This window comes from Pinus tabuliformis, chromosome X (assembly GCF_031772625.1).
Source record: "Pinus tabuliformis cultivar Carrire ecotype Pingquan chromosome X, CPIR1, whole genome shotgun sequence".
Lineage (NCBI taxonomy): Eukaryota > Viridiplantae > Streptophyta > Pinopsida > Pinales > Pinaceae > Pinus > Pinus tabuliformis.
Genome location: NC_142308.1, coordinates 540,908,985 through 540,929,940, shown reverse-complemented (window position 1 = coordinate 540,929,940; position 20,956 = coordinate 540,908,985). Strand labels below are relative to the sequence as shown.

Genomic DNA, 20,956 nt, shown 5'->3' with positions numbered 1-20,956 from the left:
GAAGTCGAATAGGTACCAAGGGTACTCAGCTACCATGAGTACCATTATACAATTTGAGCCTTGTACATTCGAAGAAGACGTGAAGCAACAGGTTTGGAAGGAATATGAATCGATCATGAAGAATGATGTATGGGATGTAGTTCCTAGACCCAAGGATAAGTTTGTGGTCACTTCGAAATGGCTCTACAAGATCAAGATCTTGACCTCGCAAAAGTGTTACCTCCCTAGGTAGGAGTGGCTAAGAGACAACCCTATTAGGTGCTTCCAGCCCCTAAGGGGAAGTGACATGTCCTTGGTCCACCCTTCAATCAATAGGTTTTAGTCAATAATAATGGTGTGGAGGGGAGAAGACTTCATGGCCAAGTGCCATGGTCAATGGGACCAACAATGATTGGGAATTCCACATTCTAAGTGTATAGATGTGAGGAGGGAGCCATTGTGGATGCCTTGGTTACCAACTCAACCTTTGTTTTTCCACCCCTCTTATTGCCTTTTACTTTTTCATGATTCTTTCCTTGTATTATTGCTCGTAGCTCAAGGTTTTTGGAGCTTGCTTTGAATGATGTATAGCAGTTGTTACCCCCTTATAAATGGGGTAGTTCATCGCCCATCAAGGGTTGGGGCATGCAAGGGTTCCTTATCTTCTATGAGACAGGGCAACATTGGCCCAAGAACCGAGCGATGGCCATATGAGTGAGGTAGAGCCCATGCTTAGCTTTCGCCCACGTGTTGATTTTAATGTCCCAGCCATCTTTTGCATTTTAATATTTCTTTTCTTTTCTTTTGTGGCCATCATATGCTCTTTCCTTTTCTTTTAGTTACATCAAGACCTACCGAGCAAATTTCCAGGCCCAACTCAAGTATGTGGATGGGAAAGGGGAGTGCAAAATCCCAAAGGACCCATGGGCAGTGGAACCTGAAGAATGGAGGTGGAATAGGGGCTTATGATGTGAGATGGAAAGTGGTAAGTATGGAATAGGGAGAGATGGGACTACGTTATATCAATCGGGGTTTCCCAAGTAGTGCCCCTCCTAAAGCCATTGGGCCATTAGGGGTGGTCCCACTGGACAAGGGTTGAAAATTAACCCTCCATTTAAGGTGAGGGAACAAGATTACGATCAAAATCCTTCATTCTTCCAACTTACCCCATAATCCATGCCCAATGCCCAAAATACAAACAAGCATAAGCACCCAAATGCAAAATGAATAAAGTACCTTTTGGACCAAAGCCCACCTTCCAACATGTGTTCTTGACAGATGGGTGAGGAACATATGACTAATGCAGGTGGCAGAGATATGAATAGCACATCACATCGGCTACTTGATGGTTGTCAGGGGCTGTTGGCTAGAAGAGATGGAGAAATTTTTCTCCTATAGGGTCGCCCACTTTTGGTGGGTAACAATTTCAAAACCCATCAATTCATGATTTAGGATAATCAAGTTCAAAATGCATTATCATAGGTTGAGGATAATCCTGTTCAGAAGAAAGATATTAGAGTAGACACAGGTAACATATGGCCCCAACTGGGACATGAGCTCACCGTAGAGTGCATGATCCATGTACTCAAACGGGGAGTTCATGAGAACTCCAACAATCCCCTGGGCGCAAAGCTATAACCTGCACACTACAATACAACTGTTTGGGCGTACTATAATTGCCCATGTTTTTCATAACAATAATAATCCATACAAAGAAGTAAATCTATGCTAACTGCAAATCTAATCTACAAGCATCCTAAACTAGCATGAGAACATAATATGACAATGTTAGCTATGCAAAGCGCCTACACACTACCATGCAATGCTATCACACTATGCATGAGCTAGGTATAATCATATACCCAATGTAACCAACATATTATTAGATCAATATCATTCCTTTTATCCCTATGATGAATCATGATATTGAACCAAAAATAAGCATAATAATCACAACAATGATATGTTAGATCACAAGGGTGGGAGGTAGGAAAATAAGACCATCCAAAATCATGTAAAGGAGTCATGGACAAGAAAGGAGAACATGACTCAAACCCACACCATTGGGTCATTTTTTCCACTCTAAATATGGAGAACTCAATGATCAAGCTTATGAACTTTCGATGCAAGGCCAACGTCAGGCATATCATCCCACTAGTGTCCTCTAAGACATGCAGGGAGTGATATGATGAGGGGAGCGAAACAAAAGATAGAATCATCATCAGTTTCATATATTGGATCATTGTCAAACGATGACCCATTAGAGGAAATTTCAGCCTAAAAGTGCCCATGAAATTTTCACATAATTTCCATGTCATAATATGTAAACCAATCAAAATCATTTAAATTTAAAAAGAGGTACATATAAATATTTTGGAGGGAAAAGGAAAAAAACAACTATTTGTAATTGTATTTTTGGCTTATCTCCTTATAGGTTTACTCAAATTTCAAGTGTAGACACTCATTGGGTGCGAAATTAAATTTTGCATCAATGAGTACCCATTATGCATACTTTTGAGAAAACCAACATTGATCAAAACTGCAGATACATTAAAAAAACGTCTTTAACTTACTTTTTTAATGTATCTGCAATTTTTATCAACGTGGATCTTCTCAAAAGTATGCATAATGGGTACACGTTGGATGCAAAATTTATTCCATATCCAACGAGTGTCTACACTTGAAATTTGAGTGAAATTATAAGAAGATAATAAAAAAATACAATTAAAAAAGTAGTTTTATTATTTTCCTTCCCAAATTCATCACTCTTATTTTATTATTTTAACTATTATTTTGTTATTTTTCCTTAGGAGGCCACTTTTACGCTGACATTTCCTCTAATGCAATAATCCCAATTTCCTTTTTTTCAATATGTAGAAACTCATCAATAATAACCTTATGCAATTCCCAAGGAGCCATTGCCTTTATCACCGCATGACAATCAAACAGAAGTCACCCGGGTGAATCTTAAGATGCCTTGAGAGATGCTTGCTTCACCCTACAAGCATTTAATATAAATTTCAATGAAGGACAAGGGCTTCGTTCTTCCAATGGAATCGCCAAATAAGGATTTTTATTATTGTATGGGAACAAGACACATGTCTCATGTCCCGAAACAGCGCAAAAAATATTGTTGCATAATCTAGCGATCCTAGGAGACGGAAACCCTACAAGGTATAAACGAGACAATGGGACAACAATGGGGTAGTAGCCCACTCTCACCACGGCCAAAATCCCCTGCTCTTTACGAACTTTCACCGATGGGAGGAGTCTCGTTATAAGGGAGATCACTTATAATAGATGCACTAGGGTAAATGTGTGAAATGATCTCGTTAGGAGATATTCAAAAAAGACACAATTTAGGTTCAATGGTTCACAAGGAGGCAATTCACTTTCTTTGAAGGGATCTAGAAAAGAGGGCACAAGACCTAGGGTTTGATAAATTGGATGAGTGTTGGAGTACGCAAAGGTCAAGGCCAAGAGAAAGGTTTCTTACAATGTATATTAGTTATGCCAACGTTCATGCAACCTTTAGGAAAGCCCTTAAGTTGAAACAAGGAAAACTAGGGCTTTCCTCTTAAGCAAAAAACTAGGGCAAGAAAGTGTATGGATGAAATTGAAGTGGATGTCCACCAAAAGGATAGATTTTATGACCAAGACTATCCTCTTGATGTTTAGGCTCCCCAACCACCAAAACCTCCCTTGCCTACGGATTTGCACCAAGACCTAGTTTCTAAGCTTGGTCGAATTGGGAGAGAAAATATAGATAAGATTTGAGTATAATCACCAAACAACTTTATCAGTCCCTTGACCCTTGGGAATATGGGGTCTAGGGTGAGATAGATTAGCAAAAAATGTTCCTAAGGAGGGCGAAATTTGATGTCCTAGCAACAATATTTCAAACATTTACCTATGCAAAGGAGAAATGGATTTTCACGGGAGAGCTTTAAGGAGTTCACCATTAGGACCAATCATTACATGTTATGTATACAGTATGAGTAATGCATGCAATATTTATCTAGATGGCAATTCAATTAATCTTCAACAAATTAGGGCACAATTTAGCATAACCTAGAATCAATAATTCCATACATTAGACATTAAGAAATAGATATTCAACAATAGAGTGCACTTACAAGATAACATGCAAGATTTCCATCCATTAGACCAAAGAATAGCTCCAAACAACATCCAAGATCAGCTCCAAATGTCAAAATGCATCCAACGATCTCCAAACATCCACAAGAGAACAAGTCTGAAATCCTAAAATGAGACTAAAATTCCAATAAGTGATGATCATGAGAGATCAAATGAATGATCTCTAATATATATGTGTCCTACTAACTCCTATTTAGCCTACAAGCCCCTCAAATCATAAAATAATGGGCAAACTACAAGCAAGGTCACAAGTTGACCTTGTAGATTTTGCAAAAACACAGATATCTCCACAGGTGTGAGCCAAAGTGGACAAAAGGTTGATGTCATGCTAGTCAATTACTCTTCTATGGCATGTATTGGGCTCCTCAAGTGTCAAGACAAGTGTAGAGAGCCTCTAAATTCAAGGTCTAGGGATTGACCCCTAGATCTCCATCAAAATCACCCTGTGGACCCCAAAATGGGCTTGGGGCACAAAACTAGGTCTCATGGTCTCCATGTGGTGTAAATCTTTGTCTCTACTCAAATTTTGAGGGCTCTGAAGATGGCGCTAGCCCTCTCATACCTCAACGCGTGAGACAAACCTCGTTTAGGCCTTGGATCAACTACCAAACCATGTGATCATTGCTAAGTCGGGGAGGGGCCATGTTGGTCCAGGTGCATCATCACATGAATAATATTGGGCAAACTGCAAAAGCTATGTGGTGTTAAAGGTTCCCGTGCATACAAGTGATCCTCTACCATTGTTTAGAGACCCATGGCTCTCATCTCATCACCTGTGGATGCCGATATGCTCCTCTAGCGGACTTGGACCCCAGTTAAGTTGTCGAGTACATGATGAAACCACCTGCCAATCACACACAACATCCAGTGTTGGAACTTATATCATTGGGTATATTTAATCACTTTTTCATCTAAGTGAATCAAGCTTGCAAGTAATGGGCAATTTGACATTTCCTATAAGGTTTCCCTTCCAAATTCAGGGCCTTCATCTCACAAAAGTGTTACTTCCTTAGATAGGAGTGGCTAAGAGACAACCCCATTAGGTACTTCCATCCCGTGAGGGGAAGTGACATGTCCTTGGTCCACCCTTAAATCAATAGGTATCAGTGAATAATGATGGTATGGAGGGGAGAAGACTTCATGGCCGAGTGTCATGGTCAATGCGACCAACAATGATGGAGAATTCCACATCCTGAGTGTATAGATGTGACGAGGGAGCAATCGTGGATGCATGGGTTACTTACTCATCCTTTGTTTTTCCATACCTCTTATGGCCTTCTACTTTTTCTAGATTATTTCCTTGTAATACTACTCGTAGCTGAACGTTTTTGGAGCTTGCTACCCCTTATGGATAGGGAAGTTCATCGCCCTTGAGGGGTTGGGGCATCCAAGGGTTCCTTGTCTTCTATGAGATCTGGCAACATTGGGCCAAGAATCGAGGATGGCCATATGAGTGAAGTAGAGCCCATGCTTAGCTTTTGCCCACGTGCTAATTTTAATGTCCCGGCCATCTTTTGCATTTTAATATTTCATTTCTTTTATTTTGTGGCCATCATATGCTCTTTCCTTTCTTTTAGCTACATCAACCTCCTGGGGCAAATTTCCAAGCCCGGCTCAGGTATGTGGACCCATGGTCAGTAGAACCCAAAGAATGGAGGTGGAATAGGGGCTCATGATGTGAGATGGAAAGTGGTAAGTAAGGAATAGGGAGAGATGGGACTATGCTATATCGATCGGGGTTTGCCAAGTAGTGCCCCTCCTAAATTCATTGGGCCATAGGGGTGGTCCCACTGGACTAAGGTTGAAAATTAACCCCATATTTAAGGTAAGGGAACAAAATTATGGTCAAACCCTTCCTTCTTCCAAGTTACCCCATAATCCATGCCAAATGCCCAAAATACAAACAAGCATAAGCACCTGAATGCAAAATGAATAAAGTATCTTTCAACCAGAAGCCCACCTTCCAACATGTGTTCTTGACAGATGGCGATGAACATATCACCAATGCAGGGGGCGGAGATATGAATGGCACATCACATTAGCTACTCGGTGGCTATTAGGGGCTGCTAGCTACCAATTGGAAGAGATGATGGAGAAAAATTCCTCCTATAGGGTCACCCACTTTTGGTGGGTAGCAAGACCTTTTTGGACAACTTCCACACATTCAACACTAAACCTCTGCAAACAGTTCTTGTTCGATGCTAAAAACATCAACATAAAGAATGTAATGTGGGATGGCACAAGTGAGAAAACAGTGTGTATATTTGGTTCATGAATACCTCAAGCTAACCTTGGTGTAATTGTTGCATCATTATTAACAATACTCAACATATATTATTATCCATATCCTATGTTTATTATGTGTATATGCATTTGTAAAATCTTATATAGTCTCAGAGCTTACTTTTGAGAATCATGTTTGGTTGATGACAAGTATGATTGGAGCAACATGTGAAGAGATCATAACACTAGGATGATAATAAGATATGGCGAGATGAGAATTTTATTAGTCCAACAAATGACCACAAAAGTAGATCAGATGGACAAAAGGATACATTCAGTGTGGGAGTGTGAAAGTAACTCCTATAAAATAAATAAGAGAAAAAAAACAAAGTGAAAAGAGTACAGCACAAATAAGTGTCTATCTAAGCTAATTGCTAACTTTAACCAAAAGAAACATGTTATAACTTATAGGTGTAGTGATTGAAAGGGAGAGTCCAAGATTGGATATCTGGAAAACTCTGTGCTGAGCAAGAGAGGGAAAAGGAGATAATGTCTAGGCCCCCTCATCATAATGACCAAATGGGGTGGTTAACCGGGACGCTAGCTTGTTGTCAGTTACCAGGCACTCTGAGGGGAATTGGCCATAGGAGTGAGAGGAATTGGCCATAGGAGCTTGGTCCAATGTTAATCATAATGACCAAATGGGGTGGTTAACCGGGACGCTAGCTCGTTGTCAGTTACCAGGCACTCTGAGGGGAATTGGCCATAGGAGTGAGAGGAATTGGCCATAGGAGCTTGGTCCAATGTTAATGTTAATGTTAATACTAAATAATAAATACATCATTGAGTATGTAAACCATGATAGAACATTAAGTTGTAATAAATAGTAAATATGTCATTGAGTATGTAACCATGATAGAACATGTAAGTTCTAACAAGTAATGTTAAGGTTACATAGGGGGTTCAACCACCATAACCATCTTAGGTTACTGTAAATATATAATGTGTGATGGTATACATATTAGAGAGTGGTACATGTATCTGATGCCTACCTCAGGCTAAGCCAGTAGTGTAACTGTTGCAGTGTTATTAATATTATTCCAATTTGGCATATATTATTTTCTTGAGCTCTCATGCTTATTATGTGTGCGCATTTATAAAATCTTATACACTAGGCAATAAAGGTATACCATCTTTCATGTAAGCCACAGCATGATAAATGTTCTATGTTGAATATAGCCATCTAAGAGTCCAAACATAACGAGGATGAAATGAAACCTGCCAGTTGGGATTTCCGATTACTACAACTTTCAAGCTGATAAAGGATGGACAGTACACTGACTGTAAGCACATCTAAGATTAGTCACGGAAAGTACCCCAAGGTTTTGTCACAAGTGCTCTTAACGATATTGCATTTGTGACCGGCTGGCCCTTTAAGGGCCATTATTTTCCAAATATTCTGGATCATCACCTGAGTGATATCTATTCCAATTACTGAAGATGGGTTTCACTGGGAAAGCAGTCAATTTTACAGAAAAAAGTGCCTGGGACCATTTATTCATGCAAGAGACTTAACTAAAACTAGAAAAAATTTGGTAATTAACATATTTCTAGGCATTTCAATTTTTTTAATTTCTTAGTTGTGCCATAGAAATTAGAAATAGAACCAGATCATAATATATTTCAACAGATAACTGGGCTTGTAGACAATTTGTCATTGCAAAAGACTGTCTTAATGACTATAATAGTCCATAAATTTGTCAGATACTAACCCAAGTGTGTGCCTCATCCAGTTTACATCGTCTCTTGTCTGCACAAAAATCACCATCAGATTTTAGATATATATCAATATAAGAAATTAGCAACTACAGTAACAGCTGGAAAAACTCTATGAAGTGAAAAGTGTATATTACTGTAAAGTCTTCACGAGCATGTGCTCCTCTGCTCTCTTTCCTAGCCTCTGCTGAGTGCATTGTAATTGAAGCATTTATTAGAAGGTTTTCCAGTTCAATTGTCTCAATTAAATCTGAATTCCTGCAAGACATTCAAAAATATTAATTACAAGGTTTCAGGCCAAATAAAAGATTTCAGATGTCTTTCCAAGAACACTATTCTTGAATCTATCTTGGCTGCTACCTGGTAATCATCATTTGTGCAGACTTCCATATCTAAGTCTGTGAGTCCTATTCGTAATTTTCTTTATTTGATATTTGCTTACATACCATATCAGACTTCTGTCAGTTACTTTGACATCACCAAAGCTCTTCCAAGTTTCATCGATTAGGGTACATCCTGAAACATTAAGGCTCAAATAAGCTTAAGTTAATAGATAAAAATCTTCCACAAAAGCAAATTGCTGCAATTAAAACATGTCAAAAGATCATAAGTCCCACAAAATGAATATCTGCCAATTGTCCAATCCCAGTATATGACGTGTTATACTTGGATCCAAATCTTGCTTGTGCATATTTATGAGTGGATCCTACAGAAAAAAATGTTCTATATATATATATATAGCTCATCCAAATGTTGTAACTTGCGTGCAGGGGACAAATCTTTAATCAGAAGCGAAATGGGTTCTACGAAGGAAATGTTGGATAGTCATGGAAAAAAGTTCAACAGAATAGTCAGTTTCTCTCGAGTCTCAGCTATAAGTCCCCAAGGGAAATGGAGAGTTGACAGGTCACAAACTATGTCACACGGTTCGAGTTCGAATTCGAGTTCGACAATGATTAAGTTCGATTCGAATTCGAAGTTTCCGATCAGGTTCGAATGAGGTTCGACTATACATATTTTTAATAATATATATATATATATATATATATAATATTTTTAATATTAAATATAACATATTTAAATATGTATCATAAAATACACACTTAATGGAAAACACGTATAGTCAGTTCACATCCATGGATATCAAAAAAACATTTCTATATTTTCCTCATAATCCTCGTGTATCATTAAAAAAAGTTCACATATAAAACCAAGGTCCAAAACTTTAAACGTTTTCACTTTTAAAAAAATGGATATGCCATCAATTCAACTGAAAAACAAAACTGAAAAGAGATACGAAATCTCTAACAAATTTTAAAATAACAAAAAATATTTTGTTATATAACAAATATAACATATTTACATATTTATCATAACATATAAACTATATGGCAAACATGTACACTCATTTCATAAAATGACAATCGATTCTCGAATAGTAATATTTATATATTTTCATTTGAGAGTTCATAGCCTCATAAAACTCGTGGTGCCCATACAATAAAAAGGTTACGACACTAAAACCAAAACTTAAAACGTTGCTACTTATCCAAAATAGTGAATGTGCCACGAATACCAGTGAAAAGGAACTAAGTACAAACGCCTGAAAATGCCGGAAATGTGGGCTATTCCTCCTTACGAATATAAATAATTCAAAAAAGTTGCCTGCTTAAATTTATACGACAGATTATCTTACGTATTCTAAATCAGTGAAAGGAAAAAGTGAGTAAGCGTTTGAAAGTCCACACTTGTGTTGTTGTTATCCACTTATAGGTAGCATAAAACCAACGCACCGCAAAAGGAGACTTCCAGGGCAGAGACGTGCGAACATGCACGTGGCAACGAGAAGCGACATGAATAAAAAGACATAGGGGGGCTCCTTTTTAATAAAATTTCGAAGCAAAGCCCTAAATCGAACCTTAAAAAAATTCAATTAAATTCGCGTTCAAGTTCGTTCAGTTTCATTTCAGGTTTGAATTCGATTAGGTTCAGTGAACCTGAACGAATTTCAATTTTTTTTGAGGTCCGCCGAATTTCGAACCTGAATCTTCAAATTTGGCGAACTCTGTGACATAGGTCACAAATCACTTTTATTAATGTTATCGTGAAAAGCAGCTCTAGGAGTGCTATAGACAGTTTTGCTTTACATATCTCATGTTATTTTCCTTTTTTTAGTGTAATTAGGGTTTCTTTTTCTTGGGCACTAATTTAGCATTGAGGAGTTTTCTACATCCCAGTCTTCTGGACAGTGGACACTGATTGTACTCTCTAATCCCATTTACCTATAGTATTTAGTCAAACCTATATGATTCCTAGATATTTTGCTTTTTTCTTGACAAGTGAAATAATAGGCAACAAAGAATAAGTGTTCAAAGCTAAGGAAACTTTGTTTCTGCATTGGCAATTGAATTTTGGTCAAAAAGCACACATATCTTAGTGTTTGATCTCCCAAAGGGTGCATAATTCTGCTCATAGGGCAAGTAAACATAGTCCATCCTGAGGCATTACTCATTCACTTTGCCTCTGCAAGTTGTGCTGATAGATGGTAATGAAGAAATCTCAAAGTTGGCACCAAAAGCATCACACTATTTCCATATACTAAGCAGAAACACTTTGACCCTCTCCTAAAAATCAGCAACCTATCTCTCTAGAAAATTCTACCTATATAATGCTGTTTTCCTAAAATTGTAAAAGTAACTCATAAACAGAAAACTAACTCAAAAATAGAACTGAAGCTATTCTGCTGTGTCTAGAATAGAAACTAAAATAGGAAAGCATATGGCATTCTAATTCCATGACAGCAGTTATGACTCAAAGAAATCTGTGGATAGAAGTGATGCTCTAATTTCATGACAGCAGTTGCAACTTGAAGAAATCTGTGGATAGCACAAGCATGCTAGAGGCATGCATTCAGCCTCTATCTGCTTATAACTGTTGTGCCCGCTAAGGGCTTGCCAGTAGCATGCTGCAGAGGTACTGAGTTCACTACTCAAAAGGTGTCCACTGCCCCTGAAGAGTACTTTCTGAGCAGCTGGGAATCTAACACACCTTCTTTTCGAGGAAAGTATTCTCGACCAAACCAAGATACTCTCTTCACGTCCTCAACTCTCTCTACCAGAGGCTTCAAAGGAATGTGGACCACCTTTGAATCTGAAGGAACATACCCCTGGACCATTGCTCCCTTCTATACTCTAGAAGCTCTTCAGTACAAGGAAGACTTCAACAGTGACCTGCTAACCTTCAATGTCCTTCATGTCAACCTCATTGGCCAAATTCTTCTCACACCATATTATGAGTTGTTCAAGGCTCCTATAATAATAAAATCATCTACATAAAAGACCAAGACAAGTGGATCAGAACCAAAGATAAATCTGAACAAACATTAGAAAAGCCCAACATATGTAACAACTCATCGATCTGAAATCCCAAGCATGTTGTGCATTCATCAGCCCAATCAGAGCATTCTTCAATCTGCGATAATGAGTATCTTGACCATATAATGAAAAATTTTGTAAGTTATTAGAGCAGTTCAAAGCTCAATCTGTTGAAGCATTAGCAATGGGCATACTTTTCTATCTGTTAATCAGACTAAGTCATAAGCAGTTAGATTGCTTCATTCCATCCAACAAGGTTGCCCCCTATCCCCCACTCTATATGTAACATGTGAAAATTTGGAAGCCCAAATTTCTACTGCAACAACTAATTACGTTTCTTCTATTTGCTAATTACTAAACAAAATTATATTGTTTCCTAGATTAAACACCAAAACTAATACACTGTAGCCTTCACCATTTAAATAAAATGTGGAAACAAGAAACTAAGCAAGAAAGAAATATGCAACACATCTACACAGTCATTTTTGGACAAATGTCCCCGGAAAATCCCAATGCAAGAAAATCGGTGCAGCAGCTGAGGGTTTTATTATTAAGCAGTAGTAATTCTGAGTACAATTTGTTGGATGCCCAACTGGCTATCCAATACAGAGAGAGAAAGTGGACAAAATGAATAGTAAGATGATCTCACCCTGTCACTGGAAGAACCGGCACTGATCTGAACTAGAACTGAGCCTTTGCACTACGCAATCTTTGCATCACCTCTGTTGGGGATTGCGTTGCTCCTCCTTCTGACCCTCTATTAGCTAGAAACTTCGAATTTTTGCCTCCCGGTATCACACTCCGACTTCTGAAACTCAATTTCCTCAATAGGAATTCGATCTCCCTCTAGGCTCTGTCCGACAACTGCGTGGGCAAGCGTCAGACTCTTCTATGGACGTTGTTCTGCCCTCTCTGCCTTGTACTTTCCGACTAGGAAAACTTCCCTTTGGATACTATCCCTGCCCCTCACTGCAAAAGATCACTTCGAATTCCTCTCCGACAGTTGCTCTGCTTTAGAAATTCGATCCTCTGATCTCCAATCGATGTGTTCTCCAAGTGCCCATCGATGTCCTTATAATCCTCTAGTTGAGAACCAATGGCTCAAATCATTTGGACTCAATCTTTGTCTTCATCTAGAAGTTTCACCCACAACTAGATTAATACTCTTTAATTATTTTAATTTCCTAACTTTAGAATTAGGCACCCATTAAAAATAATTAATTATTTTAATAAAATTGTCTCTGTGCGGAATTTCCCAAAACGATTTCTGGGTATTGGAGAATGCATGTGCCTAAGCCTCCCTGCAAATTTTGAGACTTAGAGCACATTCGATGCCACCAGAAATCAACACTCCCTCTTAGCATGGAATGTGCTTTAGTAATGCGACATGTTGAAGCATCACTCTAACTCTGAAACATCTCCCTATGCGTTGTTGATGTCTGACATCGCTACCCACCAACTACTGCGCAAACGTTGCATTTGTACTATTGTTGGCCCTGCCACTGCCAACACTACATATGTACTGCAACTCCCTCTCAAATTTTGCATTTGTGCTGCAGCTGGCACTGCCACTGCCAATACTGCATCTGCATTGCAACCTTCTCCAACTGTTGCTACTACTGCATCAACAACGAAAAAGCATCCTAAATTACTGAACAAGTGTTCAGTATGATCCATCTCGTTGTTGGAGTCTGACTACTGCTCATCTCTACGTTGACCCTTTGAAGCCTCTGCGCTGCTGCTGACCTCTGCTCTGTGCCAACTGCATTGCTCAGTTTTTGGCGCTCCTAGCCACTACAACTGTCACTCCGACACTCCTATGCACCAACTGACACTGGTCCATCCTGCTACTTCTGGTCTAGGCTCCTGTAGCAAGGAATTGATCTGAGAGGTGGGCTCCTCAAGGATCCTGCCCATCTGCAGTTCTTTCGAACTACAGCTCTAGATCACCCCACCTCCCTCGTGGAGGTATCTGGGTTGTCATGGCAAACTCCTTCTCCTTGATCTTCGCAGGTGCACCCTTCGGATCGTGCTTCTCATCTTTGTCCTTTTTCCTGAGGGGACATTATGTTGCGTAGTGACCGAATTCATCACACTTGAAGCATTTGATCTTCGAGACGTCCTTCCTCCGCCTCCGCTGCTCCTACTGCCCCTTGGATGCCAAGGTTGCATTCTCTTCCTCCTCCTTGGGCTTCGACCCACTGTTGCTGCTTTCGTCAAGTTTACACTTGACCAAGTCTCTCCTCAACTCCTCTTGCTTAAGAGTTGCCCACATTCTTTCCCAGTCCAGCAAGTTCTCCCTGCCCAGAATGCTCTGGACAAATACTTGCCACTCCTCTGAAACTGAGTTGAGAGCCAATCCTACCATCTCAGAAGACTGAGGCATAAACCCCACAACTACTATCTCATCTCCGGTCTCCTGAAGCTTTGCAAGGAACAGATCAATGTGTTCCCCCTTCTGCATCTGCGTGGACCTCATCTTTTGCTCTAAATACATCTTTCGCTGCTCGAAAGATCCTTGATACAGCGTCGACAATGCATCCCACATCTCCTTGGTAGTCCCCCTGCAAGCAATGTGACAGACCACATGATCCTTCACTCCATCAAGGATCATTCTCTTTGTCTTCGGCATTTCTCCGTTGTACTTGTTGCGCAGATCTAGATCCACGGGCACAGCTACCACACAGTCGACTTAGGTCTTGAGAAAATGTTCATCCAGAAGGCATGAAATCCTTGCCTTCCAGATCATATAGTTGGATGCACCATCCAACCGATCCTGATCTCTTAACCCACTGGCTGCCATTTCTACCAATTGAAAAAGCTGAATGACCTCCTCTCTGCTGCTCCTGCTCAGCAAATGAGAATTTGAATTCCCTGGCTAGGATTTCTCTGAGGAAGAAATTCCCTCAAGTGTCTCTTCTTTCTTCTGACGTCTTTCTGCCCAGCAACTGCCTATAGAAAACTACGTCACATCAGAAACCCTTCTTCGCTAAAGCTACTACTACGTTGCTCCCTCTGCCACTAACATATTTTGATCTAGAAATCCTACCTCTCTGTCGACCAACTCAGAGAGAGATTTACCACAAAAATCTTGCCCTCCTAGCCTGAATTGCGCAATCCCTCTAGGGATTCAATTTGTTGCCTATGCAGCACTTCAACTTCCCTTCTTCCTTCAACGTTGGGCTCTTCCGGCACTGCTCTCTTGTTTCACTTGCAGCTCTGATACCATGTGAAAATTTGGAAGCCCAAATTTCTACTGCAGCAACCGATTACGTTTCTTCTACTTGTTAATTACTGAACAAAATTATTTATTGTTTCTTATAGTAAACACCGAAACTAATACACTGCAACCTTCAGCATTTAAATAAAATGCGGAAACAAGAAATTGAGCAAGAAAGGAATAAGCAACACATCTACACAGTTATTTTTGGACAAATGTTCCCGGAAAAACGCAATGCAAGAAAACCGGTGTAGCAGTTGAGGGTTTTTTTATTAAGCAATAGTAATTCTAAGTACAATTCATTGGATGCCCAACTAGCTATCCGATAAAGAGAGAAACTGGACAAAATGAATAGTGAGATGATCTCACCCTGTCACTGGAAGAACCAGCACTGACCTGAACTGGAACTAAGCCTCTATGTCCCTTCTGTGTCAGCCTCTGCACGGAACTGCGTCAACCCTACGCAGTCTCTGCATCACCTCTGATAGGGACTGTGTTGCTCCTCCTTCTGACCCTCTGTTGGTTGGAAACTTCGAATTTTTGCCTCCTAGTCTCACACTCAAGCTCCCGGCTTTTGAAACTCGATTTCTTCAGTAGGAATTCGATCTCCCTCTAGGCTCTACGCTGCAACTATGTGGATCAGCGTCAGCCTCTATCTGGACATCGTTCTGCCCTCTTTGCCTTGTACTCTCCAACCAGGAAAACTTCCCTTCGGATACTATCCTTGCCCCTCACTGCAAAAGATCACTTTGAATTCCTCTCTCACAGCTACTCTACTTCAGAAATTTGATCCTTTGATCTCCACTCTATGTGTTCTCCAAGTGCCCATCGATGTCCTTCTTATATTCCTCCAATTGAGAACCAACTGCCTAGATTAGATTCTAATTAATGGCTCGGATCATTTGAACTCGATCTCCGTTTTCTTCTAGAAGTTTCACCCATAGTTAGATTAATACCCTTTAATTATTTTAATTCCCTAAGTTTAGACTTAGGCACCCATTAAAAATAATTAATTATTTTAATAAAACTATCTCTGGGTGGAATTTCCCAAAACGATTTATGGGCATTGGAGAATGCATGTGTTTTAGCCTCCCTGCAAATTTTGAGACTTAGAGCACATCAGATGCTACCAGAAATCAACATAACAGCCATCAAAACTGTGATATATTTGCAATTGAGATTGTCAAGAATTAATTAGAGCGTCCCCCTGCCCGACCCTGCTGTCAGGCAGTTGGTCAATGGTCATTTGTTGATAATTCCTTCCTTACTATTCCTGAAGATCAGGAATCATAATTAATAAGAAGTGAACTGCCTCAAATAAAGAGGGAAACAAGTATAAGTAGAGCATTACAGAAGACATGATTGGGAAAGAGGCCACACACAAATTTACAGACCATTAACAGAGTCTGTAAAATTACAACGAGGATTCACAGTTAGAGGAAAGTGACAAGCTGGAGAAATAATAACAATAACACTTAAATATTTACCTTCCTCCAAAGTTTCTTGAGTGCGGAAGACAGCCGCATTGTTCTGCATCACTCTCTGCATGTTAAGACGTATCTTTGATGTAGGCAAGCTACCATTTGCATTCCTTAATTTATCCATCCAAGCAATTGTCCTTTCTCCAGCATTGCCAGGCAAGGGTTTCTGTTTTTCACCTGCTCCATAACACCAAAATCTCATTAAAATGCAGGGCATTAAACATCTTTAATCTGTGTGCAAGATACCGAATCAAAAGGAAAAACTTAGCAAGTCGATAATGCTTCAATATCAGGAAATATGTTTCCCATCGTTTCAAATTTGAGTATTTAGAGTTTTAACATAACAACGGAACAAATGAATGTTGTTAGTGTATTTAGAAAAATTGACATCAACGGACTACATATAATATGTTTGACTTTAGTATAGTCCGGTTTACTTTATGTTTGCATTCTGAAAGTTAGAGAAACAAAAATCTGTGAGGGCTTCAGATATTTAGAAAATATAACTATATTTAATATTATAGTGAAACCTGCCCATGCCTGTCAGGCCTATACAAGGAAATGTCAAAGACTCACCGGGTCTGTATAGGTCAGCAACCCTGTTGGCGCAAGCTCGACCAAACACTACAATATCAAGAAGGGAGTTCGCACCAAGTCGATTAGCACCATGAACTGATGCACATGATGCCTCTCCAGCAGCGAATAATCCAGGTATAACGGCATCAGGGTTATCGCCTATGATATTCACAACCTACAAAAAAAAAATGAGTAGAGTAATGTCATGATTATATTGAAATATAGTGTAGCAAAACCCATTTTCACAGAACAAAGAGAACATCTTTCAAGCCAAAAGGAAGTTTGTTAAAGTCTGATCTTAAGTGACAAGCTCACTTCTGAACATGAAAACATTATCTCCACCAAAAATACATGTAACAAACAGGATATTTCTAGATAAACAATACTACCTCCCCAAAATGGTTTGTTGGAATGCCACCCATGTTATAATGGACAGTAGGTAAAACAGGTATAGGTTCCTTGGTAACATCAACCCCTGCAAAGATTGCTGCAGTTTCTGAAATACCAGGAAGCCTCTCTTTCAAGACCTCTGGGGGCAAGTGATTTAAATGGAGATATATGTGATCTTTCATGGGCCCTGCAACAGAGAAAATATTTTAGCAGTTATAAACAACTTTATGAAAAGAAACAGTTCACATAAGACATTATCAAAGTCCAACTAAACTAAGGGAAGGCTGTTATTGCGAGCCTGTAATACAACATACAGTTCACATGACCTTCTACTCATTTTTTCCAAAAGAACAAAAGATTTTTGTACAATCATACCAACACCACGGCCTTCACGAATTTCCATAGTCATGGACCTGGACACAACATCTCTAGAAGCCAGATCCTTTGCAGTTGGAGCATATCTCTCCATAAATCTCTCACCTTCACTGTTACGCAAAATCCCTCCTTCACCACGGGATCCTATTTTTTTGAACAACCATAGCCATAAAGTCAATGTGAATATTAAACAGAAATTACTGCAACTAGGTATTGAAAAATCACTGCATCCCTTTGTCGCACACAGTACAATAAAATTGTACTCTCCTTTTTGGGGTAAACAAAAGGATATTTCTTTAATACACAGGAAGTAATACAAAATTTTTAAAAAGATGTCCAGTGGGAGTTTTTTAATTTGTTCTAGGGTCCAATTCACAATGGACAGGAAGATTTATAGGGAAGTCCATGTCTTCATTTTATCAAACAGTAAACTTGGATTTTAAAAAAAGTTGAAACTAAATTGGAGTTACTCAATTCTAGCAAGATTTATATTATTGATTTGACTAAGGTTGTAGGAAGTGTGAGCATTTTTTAGAAGCGAAGCATCGGGAGCATCATTTTCCAAAACTCCTCGGAAGTGAAGAGTCCCAGAAGTGTCTATTTTATGTGTGTGTATTGCATTTATATTCAAAAAACATCCAGAAAGCCAAATTAGTTGCAAAATATATGAAAATATGCATATTTGCACATAAATCAAGATAGAAAAGCCATCCATACTACATTAACGATTAGTTATTCAAGCATCTAGCAATTACAAACAAACATCAAATTTTTAACCATATAATAGAAAGTTGACCATTAAAACATTGAAATAATTTATCTAGCAACTGTCAGCATGACCAAACAGTAATGCTTACAAAATGTCCAAATTTAAAAAAAAACTTAAGTCTAATCTATCATCTATAGACTATGACAAGTAAGGTAGTGAATCTATTTACTATTGTCTCCTCCTTACACCACCACGACCGTTGTGTAGGTGTCCACGTGGTGGTAGTGAAATAGGTGGTGGTAGTGAAGTAGATGGTGAACGTGGAACTGAAGATGAAGCCTCTGTTGTTGCTACTAAAGTCTTGGAAATGGGATCCATGGCACTGGAAAGGGATGGCATCTCAGAATGATCATCACCGTCCTAGATAATCCTCCAATTGCTCTAAATACAACAATCCATCCTCCAAATTATCCTCTAGATTTTTGTTCCAAATGATCAAGTCTTTATTTGTCTTTGTCTCCTCACAGTGATGGGACAACAATAGCAAGTTGTAACGAACATAAACCAAGCTCTCTTACATTCAACATGTTTCTTTTGACACTATGGATGAAACTATAGGTGTTCCAGCACCTCTTTGCAGAAGAAGTGTTCACCATCTATGAGAGCACCCATATTGCCAAACATTGTAGCTGTGGAGTAGCATCACCATGCATGTTCTACCACTCAAGAGGAGACAAATTCCCTCAATCTTTAACTGCATGGTTGGTCACAAAGGTACCAGTGCAAAGGTTGTAGTTGCTCAACTGTCTCTATAAGGTGTCACGCTCCTCATTAGTGACCAATTTCTCTAATGCTTTCATATAACCAACCTGAACCTTTGCATCATGGTGTGGTTTTCTCTTGATACCCCCACCAAGTGTTGGTGACGAAAACCATGATACATAATAGTATTTAGGTGTAAGAACATACACCAAGGCATGTAGTAGATACTATATACTGTTTAGCATTCCCCATCATTTTTCTACCGCTACATGAATATAATTATACAAGTTGATATCACTAGGCCCAACAATTTCTTTAATTTGCATCAACATGATATCCATTTGCTCATACACCTCCCCAATTATTGGTCGATCTGAATCTGCAAACTTGATCATGTGAAAAATCAGCTTGTGAATTGCAAAACATATCTAACCTGTGACCAAAAGCGACTGTCAAGAACAGTATCCTTCGCTACATTAGCACCATCTCTATTAGTGCTCATGTCATCCCATGCATCACTCATAATTATAACATCCAAAGCTTGTCTCAGCTTCAATAGGTGCCTAAAGGCGAGGTGAAAGCTTGTAAATCTAGATTTTGCAATCTTAGATAATTGCAACTCGGAGTAATTGCCATAAAATAAATTGACCCTTATATGCCCTATGACAAATTTAATGAGTTGCTTCCCTCTTTTATATAGCTAATTGATCGATCAACATTCTCTATACTTGGCAATATCATGCATTGAAAGGTTCAATGTATGCACCAAGAACCGAGACCAAAATGTGTGGATCAGTCCACTCAATGATTTTTCCTAATCCCTTACAATTTGCCTAACTTGAACCACATTAGTAGCACCAACATCATTAATTGTTTTCAACAGGAGATCTACAATATTTTGAGAAGATGTAATGATTCAGGAGGAGCCATACGTTGTAAGAAACAGTGCAATACTAGCAAAAACACCAAGAACATTTCTCAAAAGTTGGTTTATTCAAAAGTTCTAAAAGTTCCCAAAAGAGATGAAGTTGTGGGGCCACCAAACCTAGAGGTTGCATTGGATTGAAGTTTTTACTTTTTTACTATTTTTTGTGCAACATCCTCTATACCAACTCTGAGTGGAGACTGACCACCATATACCACAATCCAATAGGATCTGTCAGGTATGTCACCTTCAAGAACCAGAGACAGAGCAGCACCTCATTTTTAAGTGCCCCATATACTACGAGATCAAGGGGCGCTATCACTGCCTATATAGAGATTCAAGAGGATCCCTCTCTACCTTCTTTTGGTATCCTGACCAGAGATTCCTAGCCCTCTTCATCAGGGATATTTTCAAATACAAATCTCAAATCCTACAAGCCCCAACTCATTCAGGGATAATTTGAATGATCACAACATATTTTTAGGTTGATCCAAGTGACCATATCAACAAGAGACACGTTGAAAGCCAGAGTACTTCAAATAGCAGAGCAGTGAGACGTCGAGTTTCATCTCATTGCCCCCCCCCCTGAGAGGCCAAACGGTATCCCTGAGATCATTACAAAGGTGTCAGAGAGCAAATCAATCCATTCACACCCAGAGCGTCAAAGGGACTAGTTCCCGGCGTGTCCCTCCCCAGCCCCAGCAGAGCAACCAAACACTTATTCAAAGCTTTTTTACTTTGGCCTTGGATGTTAGGAGTGTTCCTCGCTCCTACATACTCCCTAGGATCATGCGGCCAAATTCCTCGTTGGAGACAGAGGACTCTAATAATGAGCCAACACCATTGTCACCCCCCTCATCATTGACTATCAAACTTGGACATGCTTGACATCATCAGTACTGGACTTACTCACCTAGCCTACGTCACCAGGGCCTTTGATCCGATTATATACATGTTTTTGAGACTATCCTATTATCATTGTGTTCTTTATTTCAGCTAGTTTTGGCA

The 20,956-nt window shown here is 39.3% G+C and overlaps 1 protein-coding gene across 1 annotated transcript in view; it reads right to left on the bottom strand.

Moving 5' to 3' along the window:
- Positions 1 to 20,956, bottom strand: part of LOC149141122 (succinate dehydrogenase [ubiquinone] flavoprotein subunit, mitochondrial) — a 76,379-nt gene that overhangs the window by 21,528 nt on the left and 33,895 nt on the right. Inside the window, exons 9-15 of the mRNA XM_089446297.1 lie at positions 17,553 to 17,696; positions 17,177 to 17,364; positions 16,788 to 16,962; positions 16,218 to 16,388; positions 8,583 to 8,652; positions 8,274 to 8,394; positions 8,133 to 8,170 (exon numbers count right to left, since the gene is read on the bottom strand). Of these exons, the coding sequence (XP_089302423.1) occupies positions 8,133 to 8,170; positions 8,274 to 8,394; positions 8,583 to 8,652; positions 16,218 to 16,388; positions 16,788 to 16,962; positions 17,177 to 17,364; positions 17,553 to 17,696 (907 nt within the window). The remainder of the gene's footprint in view (positions 1 to 8,132; positions 8,171 to 8,273; positions 8,395 to 8,582; positions 8,653 to 16,217; positions 16,389 to 16,787; positions 16,963 to 17,176; positions 17,365 to 17,552; positions 17,697 to 20,956) is intronic.